This window comes from Rattus rattus, chromosome 9 (assembly GCF_011064425.1).
Source record: "Rattus rattus isolate New Zealand chromosome 9, Rrattus_CSIRO_v1, whole genome shotgun sequence".
NCBI lineage: Eukaryota > Metazoa > Chordata > Mammalia > Rodentia > Muridae > Rattus > Rattus rattus.
The window spans coordinates 5,520,873-5,540,786 of record NC_046162.1 but is presented as its reverse complement, the minus strand read 5'-3'; the positions used below and the strand labels follow the sequence as shown (position 1 = coordinate 5,540,786).

The 19,914-nt window shown below is 43.5% G+C and overlaps 1 protein-coding gene across 10 annotated transcripts in view; it reads right to left on the bottom strand.

Moving 5' to 3' along the window:
- Positions 1–19,914, bottom strand: part of Fbxw11 (F-box and WD repeat domain containing 11) — a 96,623-nt gene that overhangs the window by 44,124 nt on the left and 32,585 nt on the right. For 4 of the 10 annotated variants that reach the window (XM_032914072.1, XM_032914073.1, XM_032914074.1 and 1 more), the window contains one exon: positions 16,418–16,519. The exons of the other annotated variants lie outside the window; for them this stretch is intronic. In XM_032914072.1, coding sequence (XP_032769963.1) covers positions 16,418–16,519 — 102 coding nt within the window. The remainder of the gene's footprint in view (positions 1–16,417; positions 16,520–19,914) is intronic. 10 annotated transcript variants of the gene reach the window in all.

Below are 19,914 nucleotides of genomic sequence, written 5' to 3'. Positions count from 1 at the left end.
TGGTTAAGAGCACTGATTGTTCTTCCAGAGGTCCTGAGTTCAAATCCCAGCAACCACATGGTTCACAACCATCTGTAATGGGATCCGATGCCCTCTTCTGGTGTGTCTGAAGAAAGTTACAGTGTGCTCACATGCATGAAATAAATAAATCTTTAAAAAAAAAAGTGAAAAACAGGAACAAAGTTGGAGTTGGGTTCCCAGGGCCTCTGATGCCCTCGCCTGGCTTCCAAAGGCACCAGGCACACAGACACACACACAGGCACACATCCATACACATAAAAATAAATGTTAAAAAAACTGAAAAAGTGTTAAACCATGCTGTAACAATGTTCACAGCAGAGTATGGATCACACACTTAAGGCCAACTCATCTTGATCTTGAGAAGGAACAAAGTCTCTTCAACAAATGGTGCTAGAACAACCAGACAAACAAGCCAATGACTCTAATGTAGATACAAGCCTCTCGCATTTCCCAAAATTAATTAAAATAAATAAGAAAACTTGTTAATAAGGTGTTAAACCAAGAGCCAGAGGGCAGTGAGACGGACGGACGGATGGTTCATTGAGTACAGGTGAGCACGTGAGCTCAGTGCCTGGGATCCATGGAGATAGAAGAGAGAACTGAGTCCCACAGGTACCACAGACACAGAAGCAATGGACCAGCCTAACACTCAAGAATTTTACAGAGTCTGGGCAGTAGTGACACACATCTTTCATCCCAGTCAGAAGGCAGAAGCAGGCAGATCTCTGCGAGTTCAAAGCCAACCTGGTCTACATAGCAAGTTCTAGCTAGGACAGTTGGACTATACAGAAAGTCTCAGTCTCTCTCTGTCTCTCTCTCTCCCCTCTCTCCCTTCTTCCCTCCCCCTCCTTTTTTTTTTTTTTTTTTTTTTTTTTTCCCTAAGACAATGTTTCTCTGTGTAGCCCTGACTATCCAAAACCACACTTTGTAGACCAGGCTGGCCTTGAACTCACAAAGATCATCTGCCTCCAGAATGTTGGGATTAAAGGTGTGCACCGCCACCACCCAGCTGAGACCCTGTCTCAAAACAAAAAACCAAAAACAACAGCAACAAGAGCTGTAAGTTTCTAACATTGTAAGTGAGTGGGAATAAATCTTTCTAACTTTAAGAAGGTCTCCCCCGCCTCAAGAAAAACCCTCAAGTCAAAGCAGTGCATCATGGCTAGAGACTAAGAAACAGGATGCTTGTCTAGCATGCAGTAAGGGACTAGATCCAGTCCCAACCACTAGGGTGGAGAGGAAGAATCTGAGATTTACACTGTCTACTAAAGAGATTTAAAGTGATCTGCTTTTCCAATGTGCACACGATTGACAAAAGCTAACTGAACACTAAATCACAAAGAAGCTGCACAGAAAAGAAAGATTAGGAAATAATAGTTTGTGGTTTTAGGAAATAATAGTTTGTGATTTAAAACATCCTAAAACCAAGAATAATTCCCATAAAAAGTTAATTTTTCAAAAACTAGTGCTACATACAGAGCCACACAGCGGCCTGGCATCCAGGAACTGTACGTCTGTGGACTGGTTCTCTGGGGACTTCTCTGGGTTTGAGGCCTGCAAAGGCTAAAGCACTTACATCTGCCTTCGTGCTCCTTAGAGAGCTTGCTTCCTCCTTCCTTCCTGACGACCTGGACAGGCTTACTTTCCACGTGAGCTTGAGTTCCTACTTGTCTTACCCCATAAAAAGCCTTTTGTGTTATTTTTGGAGGTGTGCTGACCTATACATGTTTTCCAACAGAAGTTATAAAGCAAAACCCCAGTGTAAAGCTTGCTGCCTACGTCTCAGAGCCGCCCACCCCTCAGTTATGCTTTATTTTCCCCCTGAGCTGTCCTGTCCTGAGAATGCGTGTGGAGAATAAATACTCTCAGGACTCTTTCCCTCCACCCTGTGGTTTTACTGCATGCTAGACTAGCATTCTGCCGCTGAGCTGCATCCCCACATTCTCACCCTAGGACTCTGTTTCTTAGTCTCTAGCCATGATGTATTGCTTTGACCCTGAGTCATTGTCTCAGCATTAGAAAGGGAATTATAAACTGTGAGATGATGAATCTCACAAGCAGAGGGGAGCAGAAAGAGGCAGGTGGATCTCTGAGTTCAAGACCACTCCAGACAATACAGAGTGAATTCTAAGACACCCAGGGCTACGGAGAAACCCTGTCTCGATAAACAAACGAAAGAAGTTAGAGATATACTAAGGGTTGCCTTGCTGGGTGTGGTACCTTATACTGAGGCTGAAGGAGGAAGCCTGTCATAGAGAGCAGCCTGGGGTACAGTGAGTCCTAAGAACACTTTGGAAAACTTGGAGGCCATGGACTCAGACCAGCACTACAACACCTGCTTAGCAAGAATCCCTGGGATCAGTCCTCAGTGCTACCACTCACAAACTTATGTTTTGTTTCTTTGTTTTCCCTGGCTGCCCTACAATTCACTACATAGACCAGAATGGTCTAAATCTAAAAAAGACCCTCCAGCCTTTGCTTCTCAAGTGCTGAAATTAAAGAAAGGCATACACCACCACGACTGGCCTAAGAATAATTGATAACCATTAATATTAAGATATAATTAATGTTAGATATAAATATAAATGCAGTAATAATAAAGATATATGTATGTTTGTATTTTTAAAATATTTTTGGTTTCTCAAGGCAGGGTTTCTCTGCATGACCTTGAAGTCCTGGAACTCACTCTACAGACCACTATCACTGAAGTCAGAAATCTGCCATCTTTGCTCTTGGTAGCTGGGGCTAACTGCTCAGTTTGCCTAGGGTGTGCTTCAGGGTCAGCTCATATGTGTTGGATGCGCCTGTGTCATTGTTTAAGTATTTCGTACATTCATGTTCCAGGCTCTTAAAAAAAATTGAGACAAAAAATAAGCATTTGATTCTCAAAAAAAAAAAAAAAATTTAAATTAAGACAACAATTTTTCCTACTGGGTTATTACCACAAATATTCTGTAGATAATAAAAAGTATGGGAAAACAGTCCTCACACGCATCTGGAAAATACTACTCAAGCAGCTTTTGTAAAGCTCACCATAGCAGTAACTCCGCACTCTGGAGGCTGAGGCGGGATGACACTGGGGCTGTTTGAACTCAGGGGTTTCCATCCATAAGAAGGTAGAGGTTTCAGAGAGAAACAAATGACATCTTCTAGCATACTGGCTGGGCCCAGAAGCAACAACATTGTCCCAGCAACACTAAACACGCACTTGTACCTGAGTATAGGAAAACCCAAGAGCCTGGACCATGAATGTACAAAGCACTTAAAACAATGGCAAAGGCAATCAAACAGATACCTGAGCTGACCTTGAAGGACCCACTAGGCAAACTGAGCAACCTGGCCATCAAAACAATGACTAACAGCCTACAGCCTACAGAGTAAAATAGGAAAGCCAGATACTGACACAGGAGATGAAAACAAAGCGCCAGGGAGACATACGCTTGCATCAACTCAAAGGGCCTCTCTACAGATTACGGAGTTACAAAGGGATAAACAACTTTACGGTGAAGGATGCTTGCTGGGTTCTATTTAAACCAAGCAATCACTGTTGAGAAGACAAATCAAAATTACACTCGGCCTAGAAGGTGTTATGAGCACAGAGCAAGCCTGTGTGCTGATCCAACCACAGAGGCACACGGAAACCTATACTGAAACACCACCTAACAGTTGGTCTGCAACCCACACAATTGGCAAGGTCACCAGGATCCAGCAAAGGCAGAAAAGCTGTCCCACACCGAAAGGGGTACAACTGAAGTCAGCACACCATTCCTAAATGACACTTAGGTAGGGCCTGAGGAGTGATGTCAGCCATGTGTCAGTGTTAACCCACTGCTGAGTCCTAACAGACTTCTGAGACACTCACCCTGCACCAAGACAGCAGAGCAAGACAGAGCCAGCCAGCTTTACTGTCAAGCTTTCAGAAAGGCTTTTGCTTGTAATACGCCTGCAGCTTCTCTACAAAAAAGAACCCTCCAATGGCTTGCTCACATTACTGTCCAGCACTGCAAATTATGCTGTCACACAACTAAGAATGGATATGATGAAATAGTTGAAACACCTCCCCCTTTCAGTTTAAATAGAATCAGGTTTATCTATTCACTTATTTATTTAATCTATTGTTTATTTTTACAGTGCTGGGGTTGAAGTCAGGCCTTGCACATGATTGACAAACTATCACTACATCCCTAGCCCTAGGCTTTTATCTTTTTATTATTGGTATGAAAAAATTATTTTTGTTTCTAAAAAATTAATCCTGGGACTAGGGAGATAGTTCAGTACATAAAGTGCTTTACTGGAACCCATGCATTTGGGAAGCAGGGACAGAAAATCCCTGGGCAAGATAGCTAACTAGACTAGTCAGAATCAGGGAGCATCAGACTCACAAGAGACCCTGTCTCAATAGAGTGGAAAGACACCCAGCATAAACTTAGGGTTTCTACAGCATAACCATACATGGGAGCACTCAAATGGGGGTGTGTGTGTGTGTGTGTGTGTCTGTGTGTGTGTGTCTGTGTGTGTGTGTGTCTCTGTGTGTGTGTGTGTGTCTGTGTGTGTGTGTCTGTGTCTGTGTGTCTGTGTGTGTGTCTGTGTGTGTGTGTGTGTGTGTGTGTGTGTGTGTGTGTGTGTGTGTGTGTGTCTGTGTGTGTGTCTCTGTGTGTGTGTGTCTGTGTGTGTGTGTGCGTGCGTGCGTGCGTGCGTGTGTGTGTGTGTGTGTGTGCTTTCATTTCTTTCCGCCAGAGTCCTTCATTGCTCCACTATCCTCTTCCTCAGCTCAACTAGTTCCCAGCCCCACCTCATCTTTTTCTTTCATTTTGTTTTTGGCACCTATGAGATTGATTAGGGCTGCTTACATATACATGGACACTTTACCAGTGGCTAAACTGAAGAAAATGTCTCTCACTCCCTGCTTGTATCTACAGGGAGGAATGGGGCCTCGTGATCCCTCCGTTGGCGCCCTCTGACAGGATGCTAAAGGTCCAGTGCTGTGTAGGTCTCGTGCTGACCATCAGAGCTGTGAGGGACAGAAGACAGTGTTCCACAATCCACTGCTTCTGCCATCCCTTAGTTTCTTCCTCTGACCCTCATCTTTGACACTCTGGGCCCCGGAAAGGGTGATCAGATGTCTCCCAAATTTTCAAGAGTCAGTCATTTTCAGCATTTTGATCAGTTATGAGCCTCTGCAATTACCAATGCTCACCGAAACAATACACCTCTGTGACTGAATCTGATGACAGAGCTAATCCATGGGCACAACCAAAAAGATTTAAGACACATTATTCCCAGTCAGCAAAACCACAGCAGTAGCTTTCTCCACTCAGCCTCATGACTTCCTCGCCATGTTTATAAGGGTTCGGGGTGAATCCCTGTAGTGCCAGCCTCAAATCTAATCAGAGAGTAACTGGTTATTCCTGAACACCTCCCCCCTTTAAACTATTACTATCAGATGATCCTAAGAAGCATCTGGGGCCAGCAAGATGGCTCAGCAGGTAATGGCACTTGCTCTGCAAACCTGATACATGGAGTTCAATCCTTAGAACCCAAGTAAAGGTGAGAGGAGAGAACTAACTCCACATGCACACAGGCACATGTGTGTATGTGCGCGTGTGTGTGCGCACGCGCACATGAAAGAAAAAGGCAGAGGTCAAGTTAGTGCTGACTGAGGACACCAGGTTCAAGTGTCTCCCAGGCCATCCATGATAGTGAGGAGTGCAGTCCTGATCCTTCTAGGATTACTACATGATTCTTTCCTATCTGTCAGCACAGATATTATCATTGTAACTGTTAACTTTTCCATTCCTGTTGTTTTAAAGATCAGAGACTTTGGGCTGGGGAGATGGCTCTGTGGTTAAGAACACTAGATGCTCTTCCAGAGGTCCTGAGTTCAATTCCCAACATGGTGACTCATGACCATGTGTAATGGGATCTGATACCCTCTTCCACCACCCAGGTAGGTGTACATGCAGACAATGCACCCATACATTAAACAAAATACATAAGTAAATAAATATGAAGAGATTTTAATGTTTGTTTTGCTCTAGAGATTTCAGATTAAGCAACTAACAAGTATCTTAGGACAAAGGTAATTTACAGACTCTAGTAAAGCACACCTGACGGTCTCAAGGGGTAGGAAGCTTCCTTATATAAAACAACTCGTGCTTCCGTGTAATCTGTCTGGGACTGCCAGCTTGTTCTTTGCACTAGCGAGGCATAGCATGATGGACTACAGGGGTCCCCCGGCTGGTAAGACATGTATGAGAGAGTGTACAGCTATGTGAATGACGCCAATGTAACTGAATCATCTCAACATACAACTCTAGACACAGTGACCAGGTAGCTCAGTCAGAAGGCCTGGGCTGTCCCAAGCTGGCACAGCTGCGTGCTTAGAAATGTCTCTGGGGCTCTTTCTCATAGCCAAGTGTATCCAGGAGATGTTCTTTCCTAAGCCATGATTTCAGCTGACTCAAACATATGCTCAAGTTGCTCAGAGTGAAGAGTTGACATGTGTCATGATGTCTGCCAACTTTGATGCCACAGGGCAATAGACTTTCCAAATTTCTCAAAATAAAACCCTTGGTTAGGGTTTGGTGAGATCTGCTGTTGTTGTAAAAATATAAAAAATAGAACAGTTTTTTTACCCACTCTAGGTCCGGCACCGCAGTGTCCCAAGGTATCTGCTAGATATCTTGACAAAAGCATACATCCCAATTCCAAGGTGGCCCAGACTAGCCACTGCACATTTTCTTACATTTAAATCTGCACATGAAAGAACACACAACCCAATAACCTCTGACCCAATTGATAAGACATAATTGCCCACCTAAGCATACAGAGCCCTGCACACATCCATCCCTTAAGAACATTCATAACGACCTGTAAAGGTATAGCTTCCATGCTGTCCTGCGGCTACTCTGCCCCAGCTTCCTGTCTCCTCCCCTTCCCTCCAACTTTTCTCCCGCCCATCCTTCCTTCTCGTCCAATGACAGGCCTCCTTCTATCTTGTACCTGCCTCACCTGTGACATCATCCCACAATGTACTTCCAATATGAACCAGGTGATGAGCTCTGCCCACCCAGCCCTGTGCAGTTCAAATGAAGGCAAGGACAGAGGTGACAGTGCATGCTGTAATGCCTAAAACCGAGATTCCGAGTACCTTGATTAGTACCAAATTGTGGGATGCTTTTAAATCACATTATCTGGAGGAAAAAGCTAATACAAGCATCCTGAATAGGACAGGAGTGATGGTAACACCTTTAACCTCAACACTCAGAGGCAGGGGCATGTGGACCTCTGTGAGTTCGAAGCCTGCCTGGTCTGCATAGTGAGTTCACAGTGAAGGCAGAGTCTATCTCCAACAAAACAAAACAAAACAAAACAGCAAAAACCTAAATAAATCTCTAAACGATTGTACAAGGCATAAATAAAGAAAAATGAAGCATCTCATTATGCCCATAAAAAGGTCTCAACCACATGTAAAACGTGAAGTGCATTGCATTTTTACCCCAATTCTCTGTTAGTAAACTATATATTCAGAAAAGGTTACTTTTTATTTTGTTTTGTTCTCAAGACAGGGTTTCTCTGTGTAGCCCTGAATGTCCTGGGACTGACTCTGTAAACCAGACTGGCCTTGAACTCGAGAGTTCTACCTGCCTCTGCTTCCAAGTGCTGGAATTAAAGGCACCCACTACCACTGCCTGGCTAAAAGATTACTTTTTAAAGCAAAATAACAGCTAGTTGGCTTAAAAGCATAACCAACTTTCGTCCAAAGTTACCTGCCAACTCACAGAAAAACTTAAATTCACAGAACTCAGAAATCCAAGTCCAAAGTGGACCTACTTATGCAATCCAGTGAGAACCAGAACAGAGCCAGAACCTTTCCCTCTCACTGCAGCTGACTGTGCCCACTCTTCAGTCAGTGAATAATTACTAAGTGCCCACTACCTGCCAGTCTAGAAACAAGTATGTTTACAGGCACTGCACAGGAAAACATGACCTGTGGTTTTTTTTTTTTTCCTCAAACATGGATTGGGGTGGGGTAGGTGTGGCAAGAGACGGAAAAAACAAATTTACAATCTAATTTCAGCCAGCGCTAAGTGCTATGAAAAAAAAAATCAAGCCCCAAAGGAGGGAGCAGTGGCCAGCAGGCCAGCAGTGCCCACTCAGAAAGTCCTCTCAACAGACACCCGGCCTTCAAGCTACCAGTGGCACATGACACGTCTCCTGATGACCAACACAAGATTGAAAAGCCCTTATAGTAACATTTCAAACAGTTGGCATGAATAATGGGCTGACCAAAGTCAAATGTATAATTTCAAAGTGAGTTATAGCTTCATTTCTTCTGTTTAAGATACCAGTGATAAAAATATATAGCTGTCAAAAAAAAATATTGAGAAGCCCTTTATGTCTGTATGTCAGATGCAGACAAGCACTGCAATGCCTTACTGTAAGAACCAGAGAGGTGCCTAAGGTCAGAGACTAGCCTTCCTTCAGGCCTCCTCCTCCCTTCCTCCTCTCAGGGCACTTTCCTCACATATAAACAGACCTAAAGATGCCTGCCTTACAAGCTGTGCAGAGGGTGTAAGAGGAGAGCTCGGGAACACGTGTAAGCAGGTACACGCTCATGGACGGCTCATGTACACGCTCATTGACTGTTGAGTTCCCACATACTGCACCGATCTTCCCGTAACAACCCTGCTTCGAGTGCCATGCCTGTGCTGTAGGCAGCCACTCAATCAGCCATAAATTCTCATCAGATATCAGTGCTATAAATGATACCAGTTTGGCCAGATCGGCAACACGTCTAGTAATGTTACACCCTCCTTTTCTCTTTTCATTCTATCATGACTATCTCTGTCTGCACCTAATCGCTAACTCCAACACCAGCGCCCTTACCCCAGGTCTAGTTTTGTGATTGCCAGTTTCGTGTATCTTCTTGCCTAGGCTATGGTGGCCATTGTCTGCGCAAACACTAATCCAGATGCTGCTGGGAAATACTTTTTCAGATATGATTGACACAGACAACCAATAAGCTTCCAGTAAATCATATACCCTCTAGGATATAAGGGAGCCTCATTCAATCAATCAATGGAAAGCCTTTGAGTAAAGGCTAAGGATTTCACGGGAAATTGCTTCGTGGGAGCAGCAGGGAACCAGGCCTGCCTTGCGAAGCTCCAACCTGTCAGTACCACAATAAAATGAACAGTTCTCTATGCTTCCTTTCCTGCCTCCCCTTGAATCCGTGGCTCTGGAGAAATGCTGACTAGCATCCTCCATCTCTCCATCTCACTGTGTGGCCAGAGCGAGGAGAATGTTAGATGGCTTCCTGGTAAAATGCTCTAGGTCCAGGTGCAGTGAGGGCAGACGGACAGCTGACAGGTGAACCCCAGGCCATGCTCAGTCCACACTAATCCCTCATTCCACACCCCAGCAGACCTCGGCCTCTGCTGTCTCCCACCCCAAGTGCTCTCCCTCCCACTGATACTCACTGTCCCCAAGGTCTGCGAGCCTCTCACCCTTGCCCTTGCAATCAGCCTGCTCATTCATTTCACTCTTAGGGGGCTTCTCTTCAGCCCAGGTAAAACTGAAGCCGTCTCCCAAAGCTTGAACCACCCCAACACCTCTTCCCACACATCTCTTTTTTTTTTTTTAGATCCTATGATAAAAAGTCACACATAGTAGGAATATCATAAATATTTGCTGCTGGGGAAAAAGAAAAAGGGTGCATGTATTTTTTTTTTTTTTTTTTGGTTCTTTTTTTTTTTTTTCGAGCTGGGGACCGAACCCAGGCCTTGCGCCCTAGGCCAGCACTCTAACCACTGAGCTAAATCCCCAACCCCGTGCATGTATTTTTAATAATTAAAAGTTTAGGGTTTTCTACTTTATTTGTGTGTGTGTGTGTGTGTGTGTGTGTGTGTGTGTGTGTGTGTGTGTGTGTGTGTGTGTGTGGCTTCCCCTAGAGCTGGAGTTGTGAGCCACCAACCTTGGGTGCTAGAAACTAAACTCAGGACTCAGGTTTTCTGGAAGAACAGCAAGTGCTTCTAGTCACTGAGCCATCTTTCTAGCCTCTGACAAAGGGTAGTTTTAAATTTAATCTTCATGTGTTCCTATGTTTTCTAGTAGTTCACACTGGGCATTATTTCTATACAATCATATCAAATAACCTTTCTACTGAACTTTAAACCTGCTGTATCAACTTTAGGAAAACCCAAAATTTCTCGGTGAAAATTTGTATCCTTATCAAATTTGTATCATGAATATATATCAAAGTTTAATGACAGCAGTGTTCTAGTACTATAAAAGACTGATCAACTTAGTATAACCTAGACAATTAAGCAAACAGTTATTTAAAATGGAGGTCTGGGGGGTTGGGGATTTAGCCCAGGGGTAGAGCCCTTGCCTAGGAAGCACAAGCCCCCGGTTTCGGTTCCCACCCCACAAAAAAAAAAAAAAAAAAAAAAAAAAATCAAGAAAAAAAAAAAAAAATGGAGGTCTGGAAAGTCACACCTGTAATCCCAGCACTCAGAATGCTGAGTTCAAGGGATCAAGAGCTTAAAGTCAACCTAGGCTACATACTTAATGAGACCCTGCCTCAAAAACAAACAAAACTATACAGAGGGACTTGCACTAATATATACCATATCATTCCATTAACAATATTTAAAAGTTTATAATTGAGGATGCAATATGAAACATGAGTCTTTAAAAACAAATACATAAATATAATTTGTATGATATATATATATATATATATATATATATATATATATATATCTCACACAAATGCCAAGGTAAAAACATCACAGAGTGAACAATAAAAGGAAGCTGATGTTATATTACAGCTATTTGATGCTGAAGCTACATCAGTACTTTTTCTTTAGACTTACCTACTCCCACTATCTAAATTGTCACTTCATAAACAAAATAAACAACTATAAACAAACCAAGAGAAATAAGTGAGGTTTTACAAGCAACACAGCAAATAGCAAATTTTTATTTAAAAAGAAAAAACATTTTAATATAGTCTAAGATCCATTTACCTATCTTCTTGACCTAAAATCACACTGTAGAGCCTTATCCACAATGCATATTGCTCTAGAGAAAAGATGGAGTGTTCCTGGCCCTTCACCTCACGTACTGACATGAAGAGAGGGGACTGAGCTAGCTACTGTACACAGTGTGGTGTCTGCATTAACAGTGTACACAGTGTGGCCGTCTGCACTTCACCTGAAGGTAAATTGGGAACCAGCATGTCAGATGACAAGTCCTCAAGTAAAATTGAGGGGGGGGGGTCAAAGGACAACTTGAAGAAGTTCTCTCCTTCCAAAATAAAGTGGGTCCCGGGGACTGAACTCAGGCCATCAAACTTGGCACCAAGCATCTTGACCCTCAGAGCCATCTTGCTCTGGTTTTCTGAGTTTAAAGTCTAGGTAGTCCAGGCTAGCCTCAAGCTTCCTATCCTCACACCAGTGGAGGAAAACAAGATTTTCCACGCTTTCCTGAGATTTCTATACTTCTCAGCCTCCCGAGTACTGGGATTATAAAGACAGACCATAATACTATGGGCCTTTTTATAGACTTCAGTACCAACTGTTCCTTTTCATTTTTAAATCTTTAAATGCTGACAGAAATCAGTGATTTGTCAAACTTGCTTTTTTTTCTTCAGTTACATCATCTTAAGTCTGTTTTAAAATGTCCTGGAAAACAGCAAAGTCGGAGGTCTGAAGACTGCTCATGATTAAGGTAAGTGCTTCTCATGTCTGCAAATGCTTACAAAGTTCCACCCCGGATTTCAAATAAAGTTTGCAAATAAAATCCTCTAGAGAAAAGATCAATTCAGAAGTATTCTGGGTAAGGGAGAGTTCAAGGAACACAAAGTCCAGCTTCTTCTATGGCTCTGCTGACTCCAAATCAAGCTGGGCTCACAGAACAGTTAGGACACTGTCACTGTTGTCAGAGCTGCCCAGAAGCAGGTAAATGAAGCCCTCAGGTAGTAATTGGAAGTGAGATTACTGGCAGACATGGGAAGGGAGGCATCTACTAGGAACTGACCCTAGGGCTCTGTGCATGCTAGGCTTGCAAGGCCTGGTTTCTCCCACTAAGCTGTATCTCCACTCTGGTCACTGTATTTTGCCAATTTTCCTACAGAAAGGAAAGGTATGGTTTTTAATGTTTATAAAGCATTAAAGGCTCTAACACTAAGAAATCCCAAAGGTCATCCTAAGCATCATATCTTCTAGACCTGAAGTGTAATAAAATAATCATCAGAAGTAATAAACTCTCAGAAGAAATGAGGACAGGTGGTCAGGAGAGTCCACTGCTGGGCCAGGCCGCATCACCTGCCTGGTCTTCTAGCTTCTCTTTAACTTGCCCTAGAACTACAAATAAAATAGCCTCTTCTTCTAGAGAGGACTCACTGCAAGCAAAGAAAGAAATGGATTTCCACCCCTAAGAAGCAGACCATCAGCATGAGGCATTTGGTATTATTCTCTAATTAGCCAAAACCCTGACTGGTAAAGAACTACTTGCCTGTCTCAAAATGGGAACAGACTCTATCCTCAAGCAAGAAGATGAATCTGGGCTTACCAGCTTGGACACCAACTCCCCATCCAATTCACCTCACCCACTACACAGCCACCCTGTCAGTAGCTACAGCCTGAAGTAATGCAGCATTCCCAGCCCTCGGCTCATTGCTGAGTTCTTCACAGCCCAGGAAAGCAAGAAGCAGTCAAAAGGAGGTCAATGAGTACAGCCACGGGACCCTACCCCTAAGAAACACTGTCACTCTTCAGTCACTTCACTGGGCCTGTGTGCTCCATTCATGCCTTTTCAGTCTTGACATTAAAAACAAGGGGAATTTGTTTTAATTCTAAAATGACCATTGCCAAGTTAAAGAAGGCTGTAGTGACTGTAGTCTGGGGCAGCTCTGCAGGGCTAGGTTCATAACCCAGTTTCCTATTAAATAAATACATAGCCTCAGACAAGTCAATCCAATTCTATAGCTTCATCCATAAAGCAGCAGCCCAGGTAATTTCTGCAGAGGATCCTAATGAGGGCAGAGGCATGACTGGGAGGATGCATGCCTACACATGTAAGGCCTGTGCTTCAATCCTCAGGACCAAAACCAAACCAAGAATCATAGGTCATAACACAGGAAATAAAGGTACGCCATCAGTGTTAACCTCAGGCCAGAGTCCTGAGAACCAAGTGGTCAAATCTGGGCTTGTGAAGTAAAGGATACTGGCTCGGCTCAGCTAGATTCAGAGACAAGCCAAGTGTTCTACGACATGGAGTGACCAAGTTTAATCTGGCTACCATGACTCTAAAAGCCTATGTAGATTCAGCTAACTGCAGAGCTTTACTGCATGCATGCACACACATGCGTGTACGCACGCAGGCATGCATGCACGCACTAGAGCAGTCTGCATTTTCATCTGTGGTTCACTCACAAAACTCCCTGACAGCAGGAAACAAGCTGTGCCCCTGACTGCATACCAGGGACACTCTCATGGCAGTACCTTCCCGGAAACCCACTCAGGCTCTAATCCCAGCTCTAAGATTTGGGAGTATTCCTCTTGGCAAAGGGAATACTTGAACTTAGCATGTTTTTCTTATTTTAGGTTCAAATTAATAATGACTAAAGAAACCATACATTATTTATTACTAGTACAATTTCCGCAAATGAAGCTATCCAAAAAAAACAAAAAACAAAAAACAAAAAACAAAAAACAAAAAAACAGGAAGAGGGAAATTTAAAAACCAGTATGGGGGAAGAGAGTCTGCACCAAGGCCGCCATGGATCTCAAACACCTGCTCCAGCACCTCACAGTCTCACAAACCTAAGCAGTCAGCACACATCGTCTCAGCCTGGGAGCTCATCATCTACTCAGCTGCCACATGAGGAAAACGGGGACAGTGATTCCTGCATCCCGCAGGTTGTCATAAACCTAACAGCTGTGAGCCATCAATTAGAAGTAGAGGACTGCTAACCCTCTACTCTGCTGGCAAACCCTACAAGACCTAAATTAAGCCTAAATACAATTACTACCTTCACTCCTGTATTTTCAAAATGTACACAGCCACCCACACAGGACAACAGACGGAAAGCCGAGGTTATGACAGGGTCAGTGCATCAACTGCAGACCTCTACAGCCCAAGCAAAGTCAACTAAGGCGCTATCCTCTTCTACAGTCTTTTTAAATGCAGAGTCAAAGAGAGCCGCCTTTGTAATAAAACAAAGGTTGAGCCGTCTGGATACTGCAACACAGCCCTGAGGCCCTCCCCACATACACAGAAGGAGAAGGAAAGGCCAAGGCTGCAGCTCAGTGACAAGGCAGTTACCTAGAATATACGAGGCCCTGGGTTCAATCCCCAACACCAGATGTTAGAACGATAATTATACTTTTTTTTTTTCTTTTTTCTTTTTTTCGGAGCTGGGGACCGAACTCAGGGCCTTGCACTTGCTAGGCAAGCGCTCTACCACTGAGCTAAGTCCCCAACCCCGATAATTATACTTTTTAAGAAATAACTATATTTTAATAGTAAGAATTAAACTCCAGATACATATTTTGTTTAAAATAAGCAACAACAATAACACTTATACAGAACAAGTAAGTGGAAAGAAAGGACATCTTCCAGGTTCATTTTCACAGGGAACAAAATAACAATTTGCTACCGTCAGCTAAGCCCTTGGTTTATCTCACTGAGCCACCTGCCTTCGATTATATGATAGTCACAGTAAAGGCTCAACAATCAAAGTTCCCTCCATGCATTTAAAGGCAATATTGCTCCTAATCTTTGAAACAAGGTTAGATGAAGGCGAGGTTTCATCTTTTTTTCCTCAGAGGAAGGTGACTCCAAAGAACTTTGAAGGCATTTCCCCATTTTTAAGAGGAACCTGCACTTCCTCCCTCTCCCTAGCAGCTCCAGAGAACCCACAGTAGGTACCAACACACTGCCTGGGGCGCTCTGCTTAGTGCCTTATGCTGCCCTGTATTTTAACTGAATGTAGCAAAGAGAACCTCAGATTAATAACTTAGACTTAAAACTACAAGTCTTCCCCTATTCTGGCTAAAACTGGGTCAGCCCACTACAAACCCAGGGCAACCCTCAAGAACACTTAAAGAAACACTTTTATAATGCAAATGGCCATTCTGTGGTACCAAGAAGAGATCACTGCCGCACTGCCCTTTTGAGGCAAGAAAGCCTGAAAGAAACACTCAATTCTATATCCCAGACTTGTAACCTACCTTCACAGACCTAAGAACTGGGCGGTGTGCCAAATCTAGCCTCCCTCTAGCTGTTCTGAAGTGCCAGCACAATTTTCCAAAGACAGTCATTTCAATCAATAACCACACCAATGCTACTCAGAGGCTGGCAAATAGATGGCAAACATCAACATAAAAGAAACTTCTTCCTTCCAAACCCCTAGCACCATTTAAAAACTGTACACAGCAAGCCTTGGGAAAGAAAGCAGCCATGGCATCAATTCCCCTCTGACTCATTTCCTAATATCTGTGCAGTATCATCAGGACTCCAGGAATTTAATACTGTTTTTAAAAGACAGTTATACCAACCTGAACAAACTATACAGTAATAAAAGCTGATACTGCTACTGACACATTTAATTAAACACTCTCTAAATAGAACTTCCCATGTAAGGCCATGATAGCTGTGGCCTTGGTTTTATCAGAAGCCATCATGATCTAACACCAACTGTACTCCTGCTAACAGTTTTATCCTAAGCAACCCCCACCCCATCCATCCAAAACCCCCACCCAATATTACTTTTATCTGTGGAATTCTCTGCTGGCCTTGGCCTGGAAAACTGGGGGGACCTGAGGGCAGGTATCAGATCTGCCCTTTTTTTGGAGTTGGCTCAAACCGATGGTTGCCAGCAGCATAAAGCTGTGGTCTTCGTGAAGTGAAACAGTACAGTGTTAACTGGCGGGTCCCTCCCCTCTCTACCTTTTTTTTTTTTTTAAATGGAGGAGAAAAGGTAAACCAAATGATGTTTCAAAACAGAAAAATTGTTTTAATTATGAAACCCTCTTAACTCAAAACTGTTAAAAGCAGCCAAATGGGAAATATCAGACTGTTTTGTTTTGTTTCGTTTTTCAAAGGTTTGACAATTAAACATGAGAATCACAACTCTGAAGTAAGGGGGATAGAATTAAAAGGCAGGAGCAGAAAGGGGAGTAAGAAAGGACCCTTCAAGACCTGTTTGTTCAGAAGGGTCCCTCCTAGTACTCCTCCTCCATGGGGGTGTCCAGGCTGGAGGAAAGCAGAGGGTTACACAGAACATTTAGCAGACTTAACATTGGATTAAACACACTACTGCAAGTTTCAACAAATGTTCATGGCATACGTAAAACACATTTACAACAAGAAAGAAGAGAGGCACCTGGAGACATCTGACACTGGGCATGCTCTGCAGGCAACTCAGTGCGCACATGCTCTCTACCAGGTTGGCGCAGCCTAGCCACAAAGACCTTGGCACAGAACACTGCAGGATGACAAAAAGGAAGGAAGAGAAGAAGCAGTTAGAGGCCGCAACAAGTCACTCCTTCACACAGGCAGCTTGAGTGTTAGTAGGGGCAGGGGTGCACCCATGCAGTTTAGAGGGCAGGGATGGTCCTAAGTTTCCTGAACCCTGGGAAGCAGGCCCCCTTTCTGTCTTATGGACAGGGATTTTGTGCTGCCAATCACTCATTTCACAGGATACAGTAAACAGAATCAAGAGGGAGAGAATGCTTCCATGAAAACCCACTAGAGGGAACTGGGAGTCTGAGTATGAGGCAAGACCACGGGAGAGAGTGGCAATTCCACAAGTTCTGCTCTATCTCACACAGTCTCAGCTGCTTAGGAAACTGCTAAGGCCTTCTTAATGGGCCCCCTATCCCCCACACCACACTATGAAAAAAGGGAGATTGAGTTGTTGAATAATTTGTACAAGGACACACATCATAGGAGGGGAGGAGCCAGGGCTCTAAGCTTTGCTTTGTTGGCTGCCAAATCCCATTCTTTACCTAAGACCTGGACGCCCCTACCGAGAACTTTGGTAACCTAACATTATGTGAATACAGTTTTACACTTCTCCAAAGTAAAATTTCAGGAGGTTTAAGAGAATGAGGCAAAGGAAAAGACAGATAAGTGATAGACAATTAAAACTGCTTGACATACATCCTGTATTCACCGGCGTCAACGTCTCTGCATTCTCAGAGAGAAACGCAGAGCTTTGTGACCGACGACTTTCCATTCTGGACTTTATGTACAAACTTGGTGACAAAACTAAGAATTAAAAGCTTGCCAGCCAGTGGTGACAAACACTTATGAATCCAGCACTCAGAGGCAGAGGCAGGTGGACCTCTGTGAGTTCAAGGCCAGCCTGCTCTACATAGAGAATGCCAGGACAGCCAGTGCTACAGAGAAGCCTGTCTCAGAAAAAAAACAAAACAAACAAAAATTAAAAAGATTAATTCCTTGATTCCATTCTACCATTAAAAAAAAAAAAGTCTTGCTTTCAAAGGAATTAAGAAAATGTAAAATTGAGCACTTACAATAGCTAATATATAGTAACCATCTACTGGTATTTAATAAATATTTTATTCTAGGATCAATTAATTTACAAAGGCAAAACCCAATAATCACACACACACACACACACACACACACACACACACACACACACACACACACACACACACACACACACTCTGAAGATAGGTGTTTGAGTTCTACTGAAATACTCCACACATCTTAAGCCCAAGCCATGTTTGGTCCCCTGGCTCCTTGGTTTACACTAGTAACCTCTGCAATTAGTACAAGTGTATTATAAACAAAGAAAGCTTTGCTTGAAATCAGATAACCCTGGGTTTCTTACCCAGCATTTCCTACTTACTAGTTACAGCTCAACTCATAATGTAGAGAATACCGAGTTGATTTAGAAAAGGCATGTGAATGCATGACACCAAAAAACGGAGTAAGTAGCAGTACCCCTACCTCTCTCTAAGCAATGAAAGCCACCAGACATTCCAACCTGAGTGCTTCTTAAAGGCTTGGCTTGGGCGATACAATGGGGAAGTGTCTGCTACTCCAGAACAGACTCTGTTGTCCAACCATTTTGCAACATAAAAAACAACCACAGAAAGACCTGAGAATGAACACCTTTGTAAAATGCAATGAAAGTAGTTGCCATCTCTAACGTCCTCTAACCCATTCCTATTATGACAACTGTCACAGTAAACTCTCACAGTAAGTGCTGAAGAGCACACGCTGTCTTCGCCCACAGATGATCTGTTTGAACACCAGCTAAGGTCCACACGCATGTGAGTGATTCTACCACAATGAGCTCTCTACCGGGGGGGTGCCATTACACACACTAACTGTTGTTACACATACTAATTGGAATGAATAGTGGTTCTATCAGACTGTGTGGTCAGAGAAAAGACCCACATCACATGTTCATTACATGGATTACTTAAACTCCCAAATATCCTCAAATAGTTCAATTTAGAACTCTCTTAATGATTTTGTCGTTTCTCCTTTTGGCAGTCCTGGGACTGACCCGGCACCTTTGTACGTGCCAGGTATGTGAGCCATGAGCAGAATCCCTACCCACAGATCAGTGTTTCTTTCTGGACTGTTTAGTTTGCTCAATCACAAAATCACTCAGGTCCTAAACAAGAGGGTCACAGCAGCAGTGTCTGACTAATGCCAAATTAACAAAGCTCACTTGCGATCAATTTCATTTATTCAGTAAATGGTCATGTTGCTTTGTCAAATTTACTCATGAGTTCCAGAAAAGTATCCTGCTACTGAACTATACCCTAAACATGAGTCACACCATTTTTAAAGTCTGACATAAATTTGCAGACTCCAGAGGAGTTTTGTTTGCTTGCTTTGGCTTCTTTTATTATAAGTTTTATTTATTGGGAGGGGAGGGGGCTAAGAGCAAAACTCACATGCCATGGTACAGGATGCCATGGCACAGGTGTAGAGGTCTTAGGATGGGTTAGAAAAATCAGTTCTCTCCTTTTCTCCTCCATGTGGTTGAAAGGATTCCCAGGACAGGATTGGGGTCATTGGGCCAAGCAGCAAACACCTCTACCTACTGAACATCTTACTTGCCCTGCTTTTTCGTTGTTTTTGGAGTTTTGTTTGTTTGTCCGTCTGTTTGTTTGGTTTTGAGACAAATTTTCACTATGCTGCCTAGGTTAGCCTCAACCTCATGATCCTCTAACCTGAGTCTTCCCAATGCTAGAACTAAAGGTGTCTGCCAGCATGTCCAACTCTATTTAGAAAGCAAAAAACCAAAACAATAACAACCACAAACCCAATCAACCAAAGAAACCTTTAAAGGACTTGCTGCTGACCTAATTCCAGCTTTTCTCCTACCATCCACCATAGATGCTGTAGAATGACAGCAGTAGGCCCTGAAATGGGACCAGGTCCTCCTCGTGAGTCACAACTCACCACCACTTCCATTTTATGCACGCTACTTTTCCAATATTCAGAATAGGAAAATGGATTTAAAGAGATGCGATTTCTTGTCCAACAATCTCACACTGCCAGGTCTGAGCTGGGGCTGATCCTAGTAACCCTAGATTAGAATGGCAGCTCCACAGCTGACAGACCTGCTGCAGACCAGGACCGCAGAGACAGCAGCTCCAGGCACCTCCCAGCTGTGCTGTAGAGCAGCTGCCAAAACCTCCCAGTCAGAGATCTCACCTCTCCGCTCAGCAGGCCTGCAATCTTCCAAGTCAGAATGAGGGCGGAGACGTGGGAGTTAGAGGGCTTTAGGAGTGCTCCGTCCCATACTCAGTTACCCTGTGGCTGACTAGCTAGACACACTGCTGGAAACAGTCTTTACTCAGCAGAAAAGGCTGCTACACGAAATCC